Here is a 17623-nt window from a genome sequence, read left to right as displayed (position 1 = left end):
GGAACCGTCGCAGGGTGTGAAATGCGACAATACAGCGCCTTAGAGACGCTTTTGAGCGGAACAATGGGCTTTCACCGATGACAATCGCCGTGCTATGGCCCGCACGAGGCAGTACAGTCGTACCGGGAGACCGTCGCACCCCAGTCGACTCGATGTACTAGGTTCTGAGACAAGACAAGAGCTAGCTGGGATTCGGAAAAGCTTTTTTTTGTTAGCGCTCGACTCGGCGAATCGTCACAACATCACAACATACCTTAACACAAAGCAAGCTCAGGAGTCAGCACACGTTCTCGTCGCGGGGTTGCAGAACATCTGGGTGTGATGTCAGGACGGCTTGAATGGGCACATCTGGCTTTTTCGATCAGCATGATAGGTCCGTAGAGGTCCATGCATATCTTCATTGGCCCCGAGGGTGTTTCCGGATCGAAGGGTGAATCACCTTTGTGCCCATATTCGCGGTGCAGCTGTAGAGTGACGCGCCAGAATCATCAATGGATCGATTGACTGAAAGATGCGATAAGGGATTGGTTTCTTGGACTCCACGCGCCAAGTCCAAGCCCTAGGCGATGCGCCAAATCAATAAGCAGCATAAAAGGCCTTGAACGCGTCGGACGTTGTGAGCCAGCAAGAAAATAGTGTAATGCCTGTCGGGCACCACGTGCGTCCAAGTCATGCGCTCAATTTTTTCATCAGGTTGTCACAATTCCAGCGAGATTCGATTCTATGAGCAAGTGCGTAGATATACATATGTAACAATGCAGGATATAAAATATAAAACAATAAACAATGCAAACCAATAAAAACAATGAAACGAATAATACCACAATGACTACAAAGTCTCCATCGAAATCATAGCGGGTCGCTGCAAAGAATTTGAATTTTGGCGCGACAATCTACGCGCGGCGATGTGTCGCGTGGGGCTGGACCCGATAACGGAGTCGTCGCTCGGGGGATCGGCATTGAAGGCAGAACGGCGCGGCGGAGGAGAGATCAAACGGTGGGGAGTCACCACGCCCAAAAAATCGTCCGACGACGGGACATCTGAAGACGATTTCTGGAGGACGTCATCAGCCATGATGGAATCATCTGGACAATAAGTGAGATCAGCAACTGATGTCTGAGGCTTCTGAGCAAGTGAACGTACCACTGTCTGGAACAGCTATCTCTGGGAGGGGCGAAGGAGACCCGAGCAGCTTGGTCATGAAGCTATCGCGAAGGGGGGTAAAGGCCGAGGCAGGAGTGGGTTTGTTCTCATAGCCAGAGTCCAAGTGTCGACGAGCAGTCCTGCAAGTGGAACTCGATACACGGGGACGTATACGGGATTTTGGCGTCGCAGAGCGGGACAGCCCTGATCCATATGCGTCTCGAAGTGATGGCACTTCCACTGCGTCGAAGACAAGCTTCCTCTTCAGTTGGCTTCCGACAGAACGAGAACACGACGAGAACACATCATCATGAAGAGAGGGCAGCAACTGTGCCTCCACCAAACTTTCCTCGTCGTCGTCATGATGGCTCGAAGGCGGGAACGACTTCGACTTTTTCAAAACCCGATGGTGGATCTCCTCGTCCTCGTCCTCCTCGTCCCGCATCGCCCGCTTCATCGGTTTCACCGACACCGGGGTCTGGTTAAGAATGCGCTCCATCACAGAGGCGATGACGACTGGCGACTCGTTTTCCTTATTTTCGGCTTCGAGTCGGCGGCGTTTCGAGGGAGACATGGTGAGTGCAGATCCAGGTGATAGGCGTCTCTTCGACTTCAACAGAGGGGTCCTGGTCGGGGTGGAGGGAATGAGAAGAGGCGTAGCGGCACCAGGGGATCGGGGGCTCTGGAGAGGGGCGAAGCGGAAGACTGGCTCGGAGGTTGGTATCAGGTGGCGAGGGGCTGAGCGGGGGCGAACGGGGGTCGAAGGAGCTTGAAGGAGGACAGCAGGCCCTAATACTTGTGGAGGTTCCTCTTGTTCTACAATAGCGACGATCGAAACTGGGGAATCCTCAACGTCCTGTTCTTGCGATGGAGCGGTCAGACCGAAGAACTCCTGGATGGAAACTGGCCAAGCAGAAGCGGGTATGGAAGCCACGGAATATTTGCTGTCCCAGCTTTCACGCAGTGCTTCGCAGACCGAGGCTGGTTTATCAGACCGTCCTTGGAGGGCTGACTCGAGGAATGGCGAAAGGCGTTCAACAAGGTCCTCGGTCGCTGGTAGAGGGCGGGTCGTGGCCAGAACCATCTCGTACATGATAGCGATCTTGGGTTTAAGTTTAATGTTAACCAACTATAAATGGACGATGCGAAAATGAATGCTCACATTATACGCGTAGTCATCCAGCGGCAGCGCACTACACTCATCTGAAACCCAGACGCCGAGACCCTCACCCACAAGCTCCATCAGTTCCACGACCATCTCCAGGGGACAACTCTCCAGCACGTCCGTCAGCGCCCGCACTACCCACATAATATGCACCGTATTCCGTGGCTCAGGAGGATAACTTGACAGCAGCGCCTCGTTGACGAACTGCAGGAGCGTGCACGGAAGTTCCCTGGCCTCTGAGATATTCAATTGTGAGAGAAGGATATCAGCGATGCGAACGATCGCTGAGGAGCTTGGGTCGTAACTGCGCATGATGGCGCCGGCGACTTGATCGAGGACATGCCCCGCTTCGTGACCGTAGTCCAGTGCACTGTTGACAGCGTAAGTAAGGAGATTCTCCCAAAGCTCGACCTCTGGTAGACGGAGCTCCCAAGCTTTGCCAGACCTGTAATATCCAGTCAATAAAAAGCATCAAGGAGTATAACGTCGTGAACTTACTCGAAGGGAATATTCAGCAAGGCCACAGCGCCTTCCCAGCCCGCCTTGCTGTCACGGCGCCATCTCTCGGTGAAGGCCTCCCAAGACACGCGTACATCCTCCTCTGCCCAGTCCGACGCCCGGCTCCAGAACACATCGACACTGCAGCCCTCACATACTAACAGCACATCGGCACACAGTGAGGCCCACTCTGCTCGTGCTTCGGACGCCAAGCGGTCCTCGACTGTCCACATGCCGGTAAGCATCTCTTTGGCGGCGTCGCCCAGGAGCTCGCGGGGCATAGATTGCTGCAGGTGGGTCCACAGGCAATGTACGATGGTGAGGAGGAGCGAGGCGTTTGTCCGTTCGTTCACTTCTACGGGCTTACGAAGTCGCTTGACTGGGCTGGATGCTGGGGGCCCCGGAGAAAGCACTTGTTGTTTGACCCGTACGTCGAGGTCCTCATCTTGCAGAAGACCCATCAGGACACTCACAGCCCGTACCGCGAACTCAGCAGTCGCATCATCATCGCCAGAGTCTAAGAGCAATTAGCAATGAAGTTCCAACTTCGAGTCCGAGCAAAATTAGCCTACCTTGGGAGAATGCGACATTGGCCTTGACAACACCCTCCCACGTAGCGACGATGTCTTCCTAGAGAGAATGTAAGAATGCAACGTTTGGCGAGATGCATAAGACTCACAGGTGGGTCAGCCCGATCCGGCATCTCAACGCACTTGAATCCATCTTTCCATATCTCTAACAGCTCGTCAAGGATGCTCTCCCTCGCGAGTTCTTCGTGGGTCAGCGGCGTTATATCGTCGACTTGTAAGCAGTCACCAAACATGGGTTTGACTACCGTGGCGAGGTTCTTGTAGTCGACGCTGAGTAATCCAGGATTGGCGGAGAACAACGATGGAGGGAGCATCCTCTTCATATCGAAGCCGTCAGCATCAGCCTCTGCGTCTGAGCTGCAGAGTCGCCTGAGCACCAGCATGGCCTCCTCGCGAGTGGTCCCGCCGCGCTTCAACATCGCCTTCAGCATTGCAAATGCCCTCTCCAACCGCTCCTCGTCGCGCGTGTTGGGATCAGAAAGAAGCGCGTAAATGAGGTTGACTCCACAGCCCATATCCTTGTACGTCGATATCAGATCCCAGAATGTCCCTCGAACGTCGGGTTTCTTGAACGCATCGTCATCATCTTCCTCCTCGACTTCCGACTCCGAATCAGGATCGGGCAACAATGGTGGTTGGAAGTACACCCATGCCAAGCAGCGCCATACTAAACAGAGGACCGCCCTTACAGAACTGCGCTTCGTACGCATCCCGACAGCAAGCATCGCCCGGACGGAGCGTTCTAGGCGAGCGCTCGTGTAAAGTGCAGGGCCAATGAGGACGATGAGGTTGGCGAGCACGCAGAGTGCCCACGAAGGCCCTTGCGCGGGGTGCTGGGGCTCAGTCGCTGGAGAGTCGTGCGGAGGGTGCGAATGAGCGGGGGGTCTTTCGAGGGTGACTTCGACGGGGATTTGATGGGTGACGCAGAGATAGCCGCGGACATTCCTTCCGTGAAGAAATCGGCGACTGTGGTTGATATACGGGTGTGGAGTTGGCATCGTTCCATGCTGGCTACTGCATAGGCGAACCCGCCCAGAGCATGGCACGCTTGGACGCGGAGCGTGAGTGTGGGGCCGAGCAATGCAGCGAGCACGGAGGGGAGCAGCTCTGTGAATGCGGGAACAAATGTCTCGGGGTGGTGGAGTGACAAGTCGTGAATGGCCTACCAATATAATTAGCAGAGATATGAGGGAAAGCGCATGTGATTTACCTTGAGGCCATCGCTGACCGACCCTTTCTTGCCCTCTTTCCCTAGTTCTCCATCAATGCCTCGGCGGAGCGCATATGCAATGCGATCACGCGCTGGGAGGAGAATATCGGAGGGAAGGCGTTGAGCAGATATCAGCCAGATAGCGAGAGCGTATGTTTTCCTCGCGTTTGGCGTCGGGAGAGTATCGGCTAGAGGTATGGCCAGCACCTGCGTGAGCATCGAGTCCAGTTGAAGGTCTGAAGCGAGCTCAGTGGTATTTATTATATAAGAACGTAGCACTTACCCTTGAATATGTTATACAGCGCTGGCGTCGTGAAAACCAATGCGAGTAGTCTCATGACGGCGTGGCAAGTGTGGCATACATCCCTCGCATGCTTGACCTGCTCTGCCGACAGCCCCCCTCGTTTTCGCGGACTCTTGGCAGGCGATGGCAGTAAACAGCGCTCCTCGCAGGGTTCGGCGGGCTCTTCTGAGTTCGGGGGCTCCTCCAGTGCCCTACCGAGGTCGCGCACTATAGCGTCGGTGAGGGCTGCACGGTTCTTTCTCAGCGGTCGGAAGAGCGGCCACGATGAATCAACAGGTCCCGTAGTAGGTATGCACGACCGTAGTCGAGCTGCCAGAACTGAGTACGCCTCAATGAGTTCTCGCACAGGCGTTTCGAGTGCGATAATCTTGGACACGGTCGACTGCAGGTATGTCAAATCTACTAGCGGGTCGGAAGGTTCTGGAGTGGTTTCGCGCTGCTCGGCGACGACAATAGGCAAGGTAGAGTAAGTGCGCCTCTTGAGAATAGATTTCGGGGTTGCGGCCACTGTTTTGGACGGCGCAAAACGGGGCGGGCTAGTGAGACAGTGATATTGGTGGGTCTGAGACCACACAACGCGTGAGCCCGCGGGAGCATCTGCCTCCCTCTCTCTGTGGGACGTGCTGGGGGGAGTGGGCAAACTCATCATGGACGGAGAGGATGAAGTGGGGAAGAAGAGTGTGTCACCGTGTGACGGGTGTGACCGCGTTGTTTGTTGTCATTAAACGCGTCTTGTTTACGCGCTGTTTCATCAGTTTGGTTGCATCACGTGAACGTGTTGCACTCAACCTCCTGACATACCGTCAATTCTCGAATCTGGAATCTTATTTTGCGTGCATTGGAACGCCCGGCAATTTTCAGTGAATTGCTTGTATACGACTCACCCCCTCTCACCCCCTCAATCTTATGAGAGCAAACTCAAGGCAAACTCACCACCAACGCCATCCGCACAAAAGCTCGAAACATAACGAGCACGGCATCCTCGACCTCGGCAGAAGGAGCAACAGAGATGGGGTTTCAGCGAGTACATGATTAGCCAGCATTCTCTATTGACTCAACCCACTGATAAGTCGATCAAACAGGTAACTGATACAAGCAACCTTGATCATTGTAAGCGGCCAACAGTTTTAAAGGTACTAAATCTTGGATTTCTTGAGGTCAAAGCCAGTCATATTTTCACATCGGATGCCTGGTGAAGGTTACACTAGCTTCTCATGTCCGATTTTTACGCCTTGCAGCACAATCTCCCCGTACCGAACATTTGATGCAGTAAATCAGCAGCTAGCTCGTCCGTTCGACTGGTCTAATGGATCCCCCTTTCGAACTATACTAACTTGGTCGCAAGGTTTCCCCGGTCTCCCTCCTACTCTCAGACTGTGCTACGAGCTGGCGCATAGCGGCGCCATTCGTCGCTTCAATCAAACTTTGCACGCGAAGCCACTCCAATTCACATTATCACTGATGAAGAACCTCATTTGATAGTAATACATCAGCCTCGAGGCGAGGCTAAACCCCAAGAACCTCATTCAATCCGTTGAGTTACGAAACGAGGCAAGGCGGCGAGATAGGTGCAAGTTCCGCCAATGTGGTCATGAAGGGCAAATAGCATTGGATGCTTTGCGCATGACATGATATACACTCCACCGGCATCGGGGGCGGTATCTTGTAGATAACGATCCGCTTTCGTGCAGTATAAAAGCGTCGAGCAAGAGGACGATGGCAAGAACTTGGCCCACTATGCAAGCGTCCTCCTTCTCCGCCGTCCTCTCTCTGCTCGTCGTTGCTCTTGCCAGCATCGTCTTCGCTCGACCCACCCAAATTTACGTTCCCCCATTGACCTCTCCTAGCGCGGGTACCTCGTGGAAGGCCGGCGGACGTTACAACGTTACATGGTAAGACACTCGCCATTCACTGCCGTTTGATGTGTTCCGACGACACCGTTCTAGGGACACATCCAAACCACCGGAGGATATCACGAACGACCGTGGACGGGTCGTCCTTGCGCGCGATGGCTTGCAAGACCATGGTAGGATTTCATTCCCCGCGTTCAGTGTACCGCTTTGTTGATTCCATACGAATCCTCAACAGCCCACCCCCTGGCAGAAGGCTTCCTCATCTTGGACGGCCGAGTGGAGGTGACGATCCCGAAGGACGTCCAGCCCGGAAACGCATACCAACTTGTTTGTGAGTGCCCGTGCCTGCTGCGATGGCCGCCTCGTAACTTGCCACTCACAACGTGCCCATCCCCTAGTGTTTGGTGACTCTGGGAATTACGGCCCACGATTCACGATCACAAAGTAGACGGACTTGTGCATTCGCACATCCGTAGTTGTTCTCCCTTTGCCCTCGGCTATACGTTACTCCACACTTGTAATTTTTGCACACTGTATGTACCCGGACCCGGACTTTGCTTGCCTGTGTAGGACTTTTGTTGCTGTAGTGCGCTGTACGGTGTAGCCCACGCTTGTTATCTTGCATCAGATACTGATTCCAGTCACATGTGAACCCAATTAATACGACCACATGGCTTGTACTTAAACGATGACCTTTGGCGGCAGAAGAGCCGACGACTCTTTGGAAGTTCCTCCCATCAACGTCCACGTCTTCGCCCGCGAGACGAAGCCCCTACGATGGTTGCCTTCACGATTCTATGCCTTTTCTTCGTTTCTTCTCTCATTGGAGCTATTCCGGTGGAACAGCGGGATGTCTTCAATCCCCCCATCACTAGTCCCGATGCCAATACAGTTTGGAGAGTGGGGGACAAGGTTAACGTTACATGGCGAGTACCCGAAGCTACGGTTCTGCTATTGTGTGCTTCCGAGTCGCTGACCGGGTCTATGTCGACAGGGACACGACCGACATTCCCCCGGACTCCCAAATCACGAATCCTATTGGGAGGGTCGTCCTAGGTTTTGAGACGTCTGAGAGCCTGAACCTCATGATTGGTGAGTGGAGGTAGACTCATTTGGACAGCCTCGTTGCCGGGTTATGAATTGGCAAGGCTTCGCGCGGCTAACTGTGCACCTCCCCCTCAGACTCGCCCCTCGCCCAGGGCTTCTTGTTGAAGGATGGCCAGGTCTCTATTACCGTTCCCAACGTTCCACCCAGAAACAACTACATCGTCGTAGGTTCGTCTCCAATTCAAACCCTCCCTTCTCCCTTCCATGTACGTTTTGACCGGCGAGTATGTGTCTTTAGTGTTCGGGGACTCCGGCAATACTAGCCCCCAATTCAGAATCACTGGCGGTGCAGGCAACGGGACGTCTTCCTCCGCTACGCGATCTCCGACTGAGTCGCCGTCGGTGACCGCCCCGATTCCTATAAGCGGTACAGCTATCACTGGAGGAAGCGCGGCAGGCCCGACAAGCACGCCATCATCTCCACCCGCTACATCTTCCATTGTAGACCCTCCGACGCCTGCCTCGACACAGACTACTCCACTAACAACGACCGCCGCTACTTCGACCGCCGCTTCTTCCGCTGAGTCACTTGCAGCCAGCAGCAGTAGCAGCGACCTCCCCACTGGAACCGCGCTTCCCGCCGATAGCAATGGTGCTACGGGCCTTGGCATGACACTCTATTATGTGCTTGCTCCACTCACACTCTGGGCTCTTTTGTGATTGTTGACGTTGATGGTTAATGACTTTGGAACGCTTGTTAATGACGGACTCTTTGCATTGCTTTGCTTGTACAATCACATACTACGAACTGAATGTATTCGGACATCTATCCTCACTCAAAGCGTAACGTGAACAGACCACTGACCAAGTGCAATGTAAGACATCCTCCCGGGAGTGTGTATAATTCTATATTCGTAATGCATTGTTTAGACTAAAAGAACAACAACAGTGGGATGTAGCGCGTATAAATCGTGACGCATAAGGTCGTAAAGGCTGCCGGAGCCTGGAGGCCTCGCTCTCTAGGGTGAGCGACTAAGAAAACAATAATACTACATTACAACAATTTCTTTCCTTCCTTCCTTCTCGTCTATAAACAAATCCGTCTAATGGTGGTCGTTCGTGGTCGGAGAGTCGTATGGGAGAGTGAGCAGAACGTGGAAGGCGTGGTGTTCTCATGGTGAGAAGTTTTTGTTCATGAAGTGCCATTTGATGTTGAGAACACCCTCGTCGAGGCTGCCAAGTTGTTTGAACAAGGAGGGAGACATGTCTGCCAAGATTGCGATCAGTATTCGTGGACTGATGGACCTCGAGAGTCCGACGTACCGAGATCTTCAGTCCCGCAACCCGGGCAGCTGTCCCGTGTCTTGCCATATGCGCGCTTGTTATTCTTCGTGTTGATGATCTCAACCCACTGTGCGTTATTCGGTTAGCGTATGCAGGTAGTGGAATGGAGGCAGCGGTTGCTAACTTGATTGCAATTTCCTCCATTGTTATCCCTGTAGCGAGCAAGGGAAATGGCGATGATAGGACTGCTGTCCTTGTCCTTGAAACCACAGTTGCCGGCATTGCCAGTCTGGTAGTAGAATGTTCCCTGTGAATGAATGAATGATCAGTAAATTCGAGTGCCGAGTAGAAGGCGAATTACTGACCCTTCCCCAGTGGTCGACGCGCTTGTCGAGCTCGTGGGTCGTTCCGTTAGTGGATGGTATCGGAGACGCGTTGGACGCGAGCATTGTGAAGAGGAGGGCGACGATGAATGATACGAGGCTGAACATGGTGATCGTGGTGGGCGGAGGTGCAGTGGCTGATCAGGGGACGCGGAGGAGGGGATGTGTCAGTGGAGGAGGCGGAGGGCACTGGGGAATTGAGGAGGATAATCGCGAGGCTTTTATACATATTCGGGGAACATTGAAATTTGTTGCACGCCTCGGCCGCGTGCTTTCACGAACTCGTCAGTTAGTCTGTTTCTCTGGAGATGAGAACCTTTCGGTAGGTCGCATTCCTAAAATAGGATATAGTTATTTATTAAAAAATATGCAAAAGCTTGCACCGCCCACCGGCCGAAATGAAATTATTTATTTGGGGTGATGGACTCGATCCTGCAGCCAGCCGCGCGCCGTACTCTGTTCTCAACAATTCAGTGGTGTGGAGCCCTGCGGTGAATCTCACCACAACGACCGAGGGAAAACAACATTTCAACGCAGTCCGCTGTTCCCGTCCGTGTCCATGTCGAGGTCGTAAATGAAGCAACCGAGGCAACGGCATTGTTCTCCCATGTAAACTCGAGGCATGTTAGCTACGCAACGCACAAAAGTTGCACACAATGTTTACCTCCAAATCCAAATTAGTCACTAAACCCTTTTGGGCAAGACCTTTTGAATCTAATCTGATCGCCTGACAAAAGGGGTGCGTTATGTCAGCATGGGGCTTTTGAAGGCACCCAGCTTCCTTGTACCATGCCGTGAACGGAGTGAACACGCCATCTTCACCGAACGAACCGTACACTGTCAGCCGCTGAGAAGCACGACTCGACCTCCATTGTGAGGGAAGTTGACATCGAATTCAGCCACTGTGGGAGTGGGCAACCCCGTCTGCTAACGCCTTCACAATTTACACCAAGTCGTCCTCAGAGGCCTCGGCCCGGCGCATCAGATGCCCCGGAGGCTGGCGAAGGTGCTCGAAGGAACATCTGTCCCCCCAGATGCCACCAGGGACAATTGTCCCGTCCCTTCGTAAAAATTTCAATAGAGCAAGCCACGGAAATTCACCGAGCATTTTTCGACAAACTATGACAGATTTTGCACTTGATTACTGCCAGAACTACCAACAACAAGAGACAACCACAGACAACACGCGCCGTAGATGTGACTTGAACAACAGCGCCCGATACGTTATGGTCCATTCGTTGCTGACATGATTCACTGCCTTGCGTAGGCCTTGCGGTCCGATGATTTATTCGACCATTTGGAATCACGGAACGTCTTTCGTGCAGGCACGTCTTCTATGATTTGCCCGCCCGGTGTGAACGAATGGTACAAATGGTGTGTACAGCCTCCGAGGACCTTGTGTTCTCGATGGCTAAACATCGATCCCCAAAAATCACAACTGACCTCCCCGAAAGGTCGCTTCATGCTTCGGACTCAGCCACGCCTTGCCATACATCGTTCCTGGGAAGACTCTAAGGAGAACCGAGGTAAGCATTCGAATGCATTGTTCATTCCAATCATGCCAGCCACCTATTCATTTGCCGCCTAAGCAGTCTAGTTCTCCATGGGCTTCGGCGGCGTGTGCGCGCAGCGGGATCTCATGTACGTAGTCCGGTCATTAATATCTAGCTCTGAGGAACGTCTCTGTAGAATGTTCCACGTTTCTCAGGCCGAATGCTGCCTTGGGATGCACGCCGACATGCTGCCGCAGACTCCCGCAGAGCGAACGGACATCCGATTCGACCAACGACCCTCGACTAACCTTGGGAAGGCTCATGCTATTCCTCCTCTCTACCTCCGTGGAATCGTCGTCAAGTGACATGGACACCGCCAGTCGTCACGGTGCTATTCAATGGGCATTTGTTTATGAATTACGCTGATGATGATGACAGTCGTGACAGGTACCTATTTGCTTTGCAACCTATCATCCGCACGCTATTGATGTTTCCTGGCGCTTCACAGTGCGTACTCTTCGCCGCAATGACTCAGCACATCCGTGCGTCGGATCCTCCTAACCCACTTGGCTTCTCAGCTCTATCAACAACTCTCAATAACGTACATTTTCCCTTCCTCGTACTCATGGAGCAAGCACGCAACTTGAAGAACGGCGCGGTCAGCATCCAGGTACAATTAAGATCAGAATGAACTCCAATATATTGAAGTTAAAACCAATGTGCAGAAGCTGACCCCGCATGAGGTGCACGTCTGATCGCGTCAGCCAATTTCATATAAACCACGGGATCGCTTTGACTACAAGCTCACTCTGGAACAGTGGGCGCGCGGTGAGTATGACATTAATTGTACCATTGTTGACAGGCCTTGTTAGGCTAGGTTGAGTTTGCTACATGATATCAAGCTCAGGCCGCGGGGTAGCAACACTCTTCTGTAGTCTTCTGTAGTAGTCTGCAGTTTGGTAAAATGCCACCATGCTGGGATCTCCTTCGAGCAGCTTCGAGCTCGAGACGCCCTCGGCACGTGCACGTGCCGCCGGCGCTCATTCACGACTCCTGTCAGAAGCTTTAACGTTGCGACTATTTGACTGATAACCACCACAAGCTCATCGACTGATATAGCTTATAATACCCCTTCGCATATGCAACACGGGCAACAATATGGCAAGGCCCTTCCGGTGAATCTACTTCTCGCGTTCATAGAAAGGTCATATCTGATTTGAATCATTTGATCCACAGGACCAGGTGGACCGTATTGCCAACTTGTTTGATGCCCATCTCGGTCTAGTTAGCGATGTACGCATTTTCTACTACACCCATCGGGCTAGTCTGGAGATGCACCCGGTGACTCAACGCGCGTCGTCTTTAGGTTCGAGAAATACACCGAGAGCAGGCTGCAATCGAACGAGAGTACGCGGCAAAGCTCCAGGCACTGGCTAGAAGAGCCGCAGAGAAGAGGAGCAGGACTGAAGCCTCCTTCGTTCTCGGCGATGAGCCCACGAAGGCTTGGGACGAGAATACTCTGAAACGCAGGTGCCCAAGTTAGTTTCATACGGGTTTTACTTTGGAAGACTGATTCCTGCGCCTAGCACCCTCGACTCGGCATATGGGGCGATCGTGAATTCCCTTGTGAATACGGCTCAAGACCATATCAATGTAGCAGATACGCTCACTACTCAGGTGGTCGACGTTCTCAAGGCTATTGAGAAGAAGAACGAGGACTTGAAGAAGAAGGTAAATGCGGCATCCAGGCCTTCATTGACTAGTTGAACAAGCTACCCGTGAGTTAGGAGCTGCAGTTCTTCCAGAAACTTTTGTCGAATAGAGATCGAATCTATTCCGACCGCGTCAAGGTAAGCATACCGAGTTTCTCGGCGTCGGGCTGGGTGCATGTTAACCGTGAATTGATTGGGTCACAAGGCGAAGCAAAAGGTGATGTATTATCTATAGCATTATGAGCGCATCTGTCTGAGAGGCTTGACACCTGTTAGTACGATGATGAGTGTTCCGAGGTCGAGTCGCATAGACTTAAACAGGTTGAGACTATGATCTCCACTCCACCCCCAGCATGCTCATGTAGATTCTCCAGTCTCGTGCACAAGATGACAGACATGCTGAGCGCGCCGCCAGGCAAGCCGAACAGCAGAAGAACGACATGTTGAACAGCAAGAAGTTGGTCGCTCCTACACCAACCATCAGAACACTCTGAATTTATCAAACACGGCACAGTGTTTATATCATTTCTACGACGCTTGCGAATAGAGCGAAAGCTAAATTTTACGACGAGGACTTGCCTGGCTTGGAAGACGTGAGTGTCGCGCCCGTCAACATCGGTCCCAACTTTAACTTAAATCAATTATTCTAGCAATTGCGTAAGTTGGCTTGGTCGCCTTTGGAACATTTCTATTGAAGACTGAATATGTGTGTCCGTAGAGGAGCTCCAAAGCCGACTCACCATTGCCTTCGTACAAGTATTGCAACACTCTCAAGGTCTCCAACAGCGTCACTTGGACGTTCTTAAGAGTCGTTTGGCGGCTGTCGAATCTGCGTTGGGAAGCGTCGACCCTGCTCAAGATGAGGATCTCTTCATCGAGCATAACATTCGGGCCTTCGCTCTACCAGGCGATTGGGTCTTTGAACCCTGCTCCATACGATACGATACGGTGAGACTCCAATGAATTCATGGACCACCTTCTTACCTCGCGCATGAACAGCCAGATATGAGTGTGGAGCCGGGCCCGAAAGTCTTTCTGCAAAATAAGCTAGCTAAATGTAGGACGAAATTGCAAGAGCTAGATCCTCTTGTAGACAGCAAGCGTGCGCCAAGCTCGTTACTTCGCTTTCGATCACCGTCTTGATCGCCTTTCTGTTCCGCCCAACAGGCAAGGACTACGATCAGCTCACGAAAATCGTAGCTGCGCGGGACGCCGACCGCGCCCTTGGCACTACTGACGAGATAATCAATGTACGTCACCGGCATGTTTCAGTTTGGGGTATAGACTCATATCGAATCCCTTCTGCATGTCTAGGATTACTTTGACGCGAGGCAACAACTAACCGTGTTCTCTACGTCGCAATGCATTTTACGTGCCGAAGCAGACACAATTGTTTCCGCTCTAGGAGGTTCGCTTCCTCTCCTTTGTAAATGACTCTCAGGGGCTAACAGGAGCGTAGGAGACGAAGGAGGCCGGATGCCTCACACCTTCAAGAGTTCTTCGTTTTCTATTCCTACGCAGTGCGGATATTGCAAGGTAATTAGGCTATTCCATTTGCGATCAGATGCGGCCTTCACGAGGTGCTTCCGCAGTCTTCAATATGGGGACTAAGTAAGCAAGGGAAGACCTGCAAGTTGTGTGGGCTCTCAGTACATAATAAATGTGAACTCAAGGTAACGATTAGTGCCTTGTAGCAGGGCCTCTAGATCTCATGCATACATCATGTAATAGATCCCCGCAAATTGTCAGGAATCGGATGGCCCAACGTTTTCGCCTACATCGACTAGGTCATCGGTACCATCTAGAGAGTCATCACTCATGGGTAAGTTAGTTACCGCGATCGACTAATACGCCCGGTCATGCGCATCTGAACCCTCGTCTATAGCCCCATCATCGAATCCTTCGGCATCTTCGTTCGTGCGGGAGACGAAAGAAGACGCCGCAGAGGAAGCTTACCCCCAAGCTCGTGTTCAGTTCGATTTCGTCGCTACATCTGAATTCGAGCTTGGCGTTACCGGTGAATATGCTCCCCCCAGCATGCGCTACTGTCTAGTTGACCGATGGCGCTAGATGGACTCCTTGTTCATGTATTAGAGCCGGATGATGGTTCCGGTTGGGTGAAGGTGGCGAACGCTAACGGTCAGAGCGGTCTTGTGCCAGCTTCTTATATAGAAGCGATAAGCGACGAGCCTCAGCCACCTCCTGTTACACTACCAGCCCGGAGCAGTCCAAAGAAATACGGTGCGACCGTCCCCATTTTCTGTAACCTATGATGTTGATCATTGGGCTTTAGTTCGCGCTATCTATGCATATGTGGCCCAAGGAGCTGACGAAATCAGCATCAAGGAAGGAGAACAGATCGAATTGACAAGCGGCCCAGCGGGCGGGCAGTTCTATGGCGATGGCTGGTGGGAAGGTAGGGCATCTTGTTCACAATATAGTTCTGGCCTTTGGACTTACCATTCGCAGGGCTGGATGGCCAAGGTCGAAAGGGTATATTCCCCAGTAACTACGTCCGTGGTCTCTTCTACTATTTTCTTTCTTGTCATCGTTGCTGATATCAATCTTCTTCTAGGTGCAATTGGTTTAATGAGATCGTTGCTTACGCATGTCTGATATCAACAACGTCCAGAGAATGCTTTGTGCGCAGGTATGTTCCCTTTGGGTTATATAAACCGTGGTTTGAGGTCCACAAAGCCTCCTGAGAGCTCGGCCTTTGACAGAAGCAGTCGGGGTACCAAACAGTCGTGTTCGTCGTAAGGACAGTATCCAAATGGGTATTGATGTTAAGCCTGTTAAGTTGTGATAGCACAGGTGGTTATTGTTACGGCGAGAAGACAATTTGGCTAATCTATCCAATCAATGTTGAGTTACCAGCCATGTCATCGAACCTTCAGAGCAGAGCCTGCTGCGGACGGCCTCATTATAGCCAAACGTGGTGAGCGCTCACTGTTGACGGATCACAAAACCTCCAACGGCATAGGTCGATGTCGCTAAGCGAGATGGTTGTTTACTTGTTCGCCGTGTTCGCTGGAGTCCAACATTCAAGGGAAGAGGAGTGGACAAGGGGGGAAATAATAGCCACGCCAGGTACGTGATTCACCGCACATGTTGATAAACTTGATGTCAATTCCCAGCACCATGACGGGACAAATGAGCGAAGGTCTCAGGGTTGTCTGTAACTTCATGTGCAGTATAAATAACAAACGTTCCTTGCGATATCGTACCTCTGCTCAGAATTCCTTCCCTTCTCACCAGTTTATGTGCCCCGACAGCTGTCTGCCCCTTTACACGTAGCGTCGTCGTAGCCTCCTCGCCGCGAGCAACTCTTCCGTGACTCGTCAATGTATGCACGCTGATCATGCGGAATGTGCTCTTGCGATGGATGACTGCAACGACGGTTCTGTTCAACGGGATGCAGAAGCGCCGAGTAACGCCACAGCGCGAGACATAATCCCTCTCATCATCGACGACGCTATTCAATGAGGTTATTTTGCCTCGAACTAATGACCAATTGACTCCATTATAGATTGCTACAGTTGTGAAATATACAGGATGCTCAAGGTGAAACAACTGGGATGTATCAGGCGCAACAACAATAGAGTTGGAAATACACATAAATAAAGAAATGAATTCTATCAGCACGTTCAACGACTCCCAACCATGGATCGCATGAAGGGGCCATTAGCACCCATATAGCCCGCTGAGGCCATTGGAGTGGAGATGGATCCGTTGGTCATGTTCATCATTGAGATGCCCTGTCCTTGTGATCCCGAAGGTGTTCGGTTGTGCGTTTCTCTGTTCAACATTCTGTCTTCGCGTTCCGCGATGGTGGTTCCGCCTCTTCCATGATCGGCAGCTCCATTCGCAACGGTGAACGTCTGGCCAAATCCATAGAGCTGTCCAGAGTAATGTGCATCGTCGATGGAATCGCTAAAGTACAATTCGCGCATCTTGAAGAAGGCAGATGAGGTCAGGAGGGAATCGGAGCCTGCTTGGTGCGAAGTGCCAACGCGTGTGACCTAGATAAGAAGTAGTCTTAGTCAACAGTTGAGCCTCTACGGGGCAATGGTGCAGATGCTGACCCCAAGTTCATCCGCGAGATTTTGGAGACCGCGGTTGAGTACATTAGACTTGCGGACCATGAATTTGATATCGTACACGGTGGGGAACCATGTCCGTAGGAGGTCGAAGAACTCCTCCTCTGCAACAGGAAGAGAAGCACCAGTGAGGAGCTTAAGGAAATACCCAAAGTCGTAGGCGCTGTGGGGAACAGTCGTCAGTCCTACCACGGTGATAAATTCAATGACAGTTTCGTGTACCTGTGGAATGATATCCACTTGTTGTCTGGATTAAGCACAAGGCCTGACGTTATCATCAACTCGGCGAACACGTTTGGTGAAATCCCCATCTCTTCGTGTCGCTGGAAATCGAAACCAGCCTTTTGTAGTAGGTCTATAGAGTCGGGGGCATACATATCGTCACTTTGTCCCTTCGGTAAGTTTCCAAAGAACACTGAATCACCAGCAGGTCGCGCACTTAATATTAAATTGAAAGTTGAACTGCCATGTCGAGTTCTCTGGGAAGTTCCCCTCCTCGTCCGCGAGTGTCAAGCCCACTTGTATGATTTTGAGAAGGTCGACATTACATCGCATCGTCTGGTAGTGGTAATCAGAAGGGGTCGGGAATGCACCGATGGGCCGTGCCACCACACCAGGAAATTCAGTGTCCTAGAGTGGATGTGAGTGGCTTGCAAGAATGGGAAGACGCGAGTGGGGTACCATGGCAATGTATGGATAGTCGTCAATTATTTCGCGAATTTGGTTCATCTCGTGCTCGAGATTCGACGCCCAAACTTCTGTGATTCGTGTCATTGTACACAGTCCAGAGTGGCTGATTGGTGGCAGGAAGAGTAGGCATATTTAGCGCCCGGGAGTAGA

At 52.0% G+C, this 17623-nt stretch overlaps 7 protein-coding genes across 7 annotated transcripts; 4 read left to right on the top strand and 3 right to left on the bottom strand.

The window, feature by feature from the left end:
• Positions 1 to 829: 829 nt before the first annotated feature.
• PC9H_010512 (uncharacterized protein) lies at positions 830 to 5560 on the bottom strand (the record flags this gene model as incomplete). Its single annotated transcript, XM_036780005.1, has 9 exons — positions 830 to 1086; positions 1145 to 2273; positions 2307 to 2754; positions 2808 to 3324; positions 3380 to 3437; positions 3487 to 4139; positions 4211 to 4559; positions 4608 to 4843; positions 4891 to 5560. 9 exons carry the CDS (start codon positions 5558 to 5560, stop codon positions 830 to 832), a joined length of 4317 nt encoding a protein of 1438 aa, XP_036627388.1.
• A 1067-nt stretch (positions 5561 to 6627) lies between these two features.
• On the top strand, positions 6628 to 7212 carry PC9H_010511 (uncharacterized protein; the record flags this gene model as incomplete). Its single annotated transcript, XM_036780004.1, has 4 exons — positions 6628 to 6803; positions 6858 to 6937; positions 7000 to 7095; positions 7163 to 7212. 4 exons carry the CDS (start codon positions 6628 to 6630, stop codon positions 7210 to 7212), a joined length of 402 nt encoding a protein of 133 aa, XP_036627387.1.
• A 240-nt stretch (positions 7213 to 7452) lies between these two features.
• PC9H_010510 (uncharacterized protein) lies at positions 7453 to 8531 on the top strand (the record flags this gene model as incomplete). The annotated part of the gene is made up of 4 exons (XM_036780003.1): positions 7453 to 7694; positions 7759 to 7856; positions 7947 to 8039; positions 8110 to 8531. 4 exons carry the CDS (start codon positions 7453 to 7455, stop codon positions 8529 to 8531), a joined length of 855 nt encoding a protein of 284 aa, XP_036627386.1.
• A 452-nt stretch (positions 8532 to 8983) lies between these two features.
• On the bottom strand, positions 8984 to 9586 carry PC9H_010509 (uncharacterized protein; the record flags this gene model as incomplete). The annotated part of the gene is made up of 4 exons (XM_036780002.1): positions 8984 to 9078; positions 9135 to 9222; positions 9280 to 9402; positions 9461 to 9586. 4 exons carry the CDS (start codon positions 9584 to 9586, stop codon positions 8984 to 8986), a joined length of 432 nt encoding a protein of 143 aa, XP_036627385.1.
• A 1495-nt stretch (positions 9587 to 11081) lies between these two features.
• Positions 11082 to 11336, top strand: PC9H_010508 (uncharacterized protein; the record flags this gene model as incomplete). The annotated part of the gene is made up of 2 exons (XM_036780001.1): positions 11082 to 11119; positions 11168 to 11336. The coding sequence occupies 2 exons, from the start codon at positions 11082 to 11084 to the stop codon at positions 11334 to 11336; spliced, it is 207 nt and encodes a 68-aa protein (XP_036627384.1).
• A 774-nt stretch (positions 11337 to 12110) lies between these two features.
• PC9H_010507 (uncharacterized protein) lies at positions 12111 to 15273 on the top strand (the record flags this gene model as incomplete). Its single annotated transcript, XM_036780000.1, has 21 exons — positions 12111 to 12146; positions 12208 to 12264; positions 12338 to 12501; positions 12558 to 12702; positions 12759 to 12821; positions 12960 to 13004; positions 13058 to 13140; positions 13198 to 13276; positions 13334 to 13340; positions 13402 to 13631; positions 13683 to 13785; positions 13851 to 13933; positions 13998 to 14091; positions 14143 to 14219; positions 14276 to 14356; positions 14415 to 14505; positions 14569 to 14700; positions 14754 to 14924; positions 14977 to 15099; positions 15153 to 15196; positions 15259 to 15273. 21 exons carry the CDS (start codon positions 12111 to 12113, stop codon positions 15271 to 15273), a joined length of 1923 nt encoding a protein of 640 aa, XP_036627383.1.
• Positions 15274 to 16216: 943 nt separating this feature from the next.
• CNOT8 (CCR4-NOT transcription complex subunit 8) lies at positions 16217 to 17557 on the bottom strand (the record flags this gene model as incomplete). The annotated part of the gene is made up of 6 exons (XM_036779999.1): positions 16217 to 16256; positions 16491 to 16705; positions 16769 to 16946; positions 17006 to 17167; positions 17223 to 17413; positions 17465 to 17557. 6 exons carry the CDS (start codon positions 17555 to 17557, stop codon positions 16217 to 16219), a joined length of 879 nt encoding a protein of 292 aa, XP_036627382.1.
• Between the last annotated feature and the right edge of the window lie 66 nt (positions 17558 to 17623).

Source organism: Pleurotus ostreatus (genome assembly GCF_014466165.1).
Source record: "Pleurotus ostreatus strain PC9 chromosome Unknown scaffold_8, whole genome shotgun sequence".
NCBI classification, from domain to species: domain Eukaryota; kingdom Fungi; phylum Basidiomycota; class Agaricomycetes; order Agaricales; family Pleurotaceae; genus Pleurotus; species Pleurotus ostreatus.
Note: the sequence above shows the minus strand (reverse complement) of the source record. Positions and strands in the feature narration are given on the sequence as shown.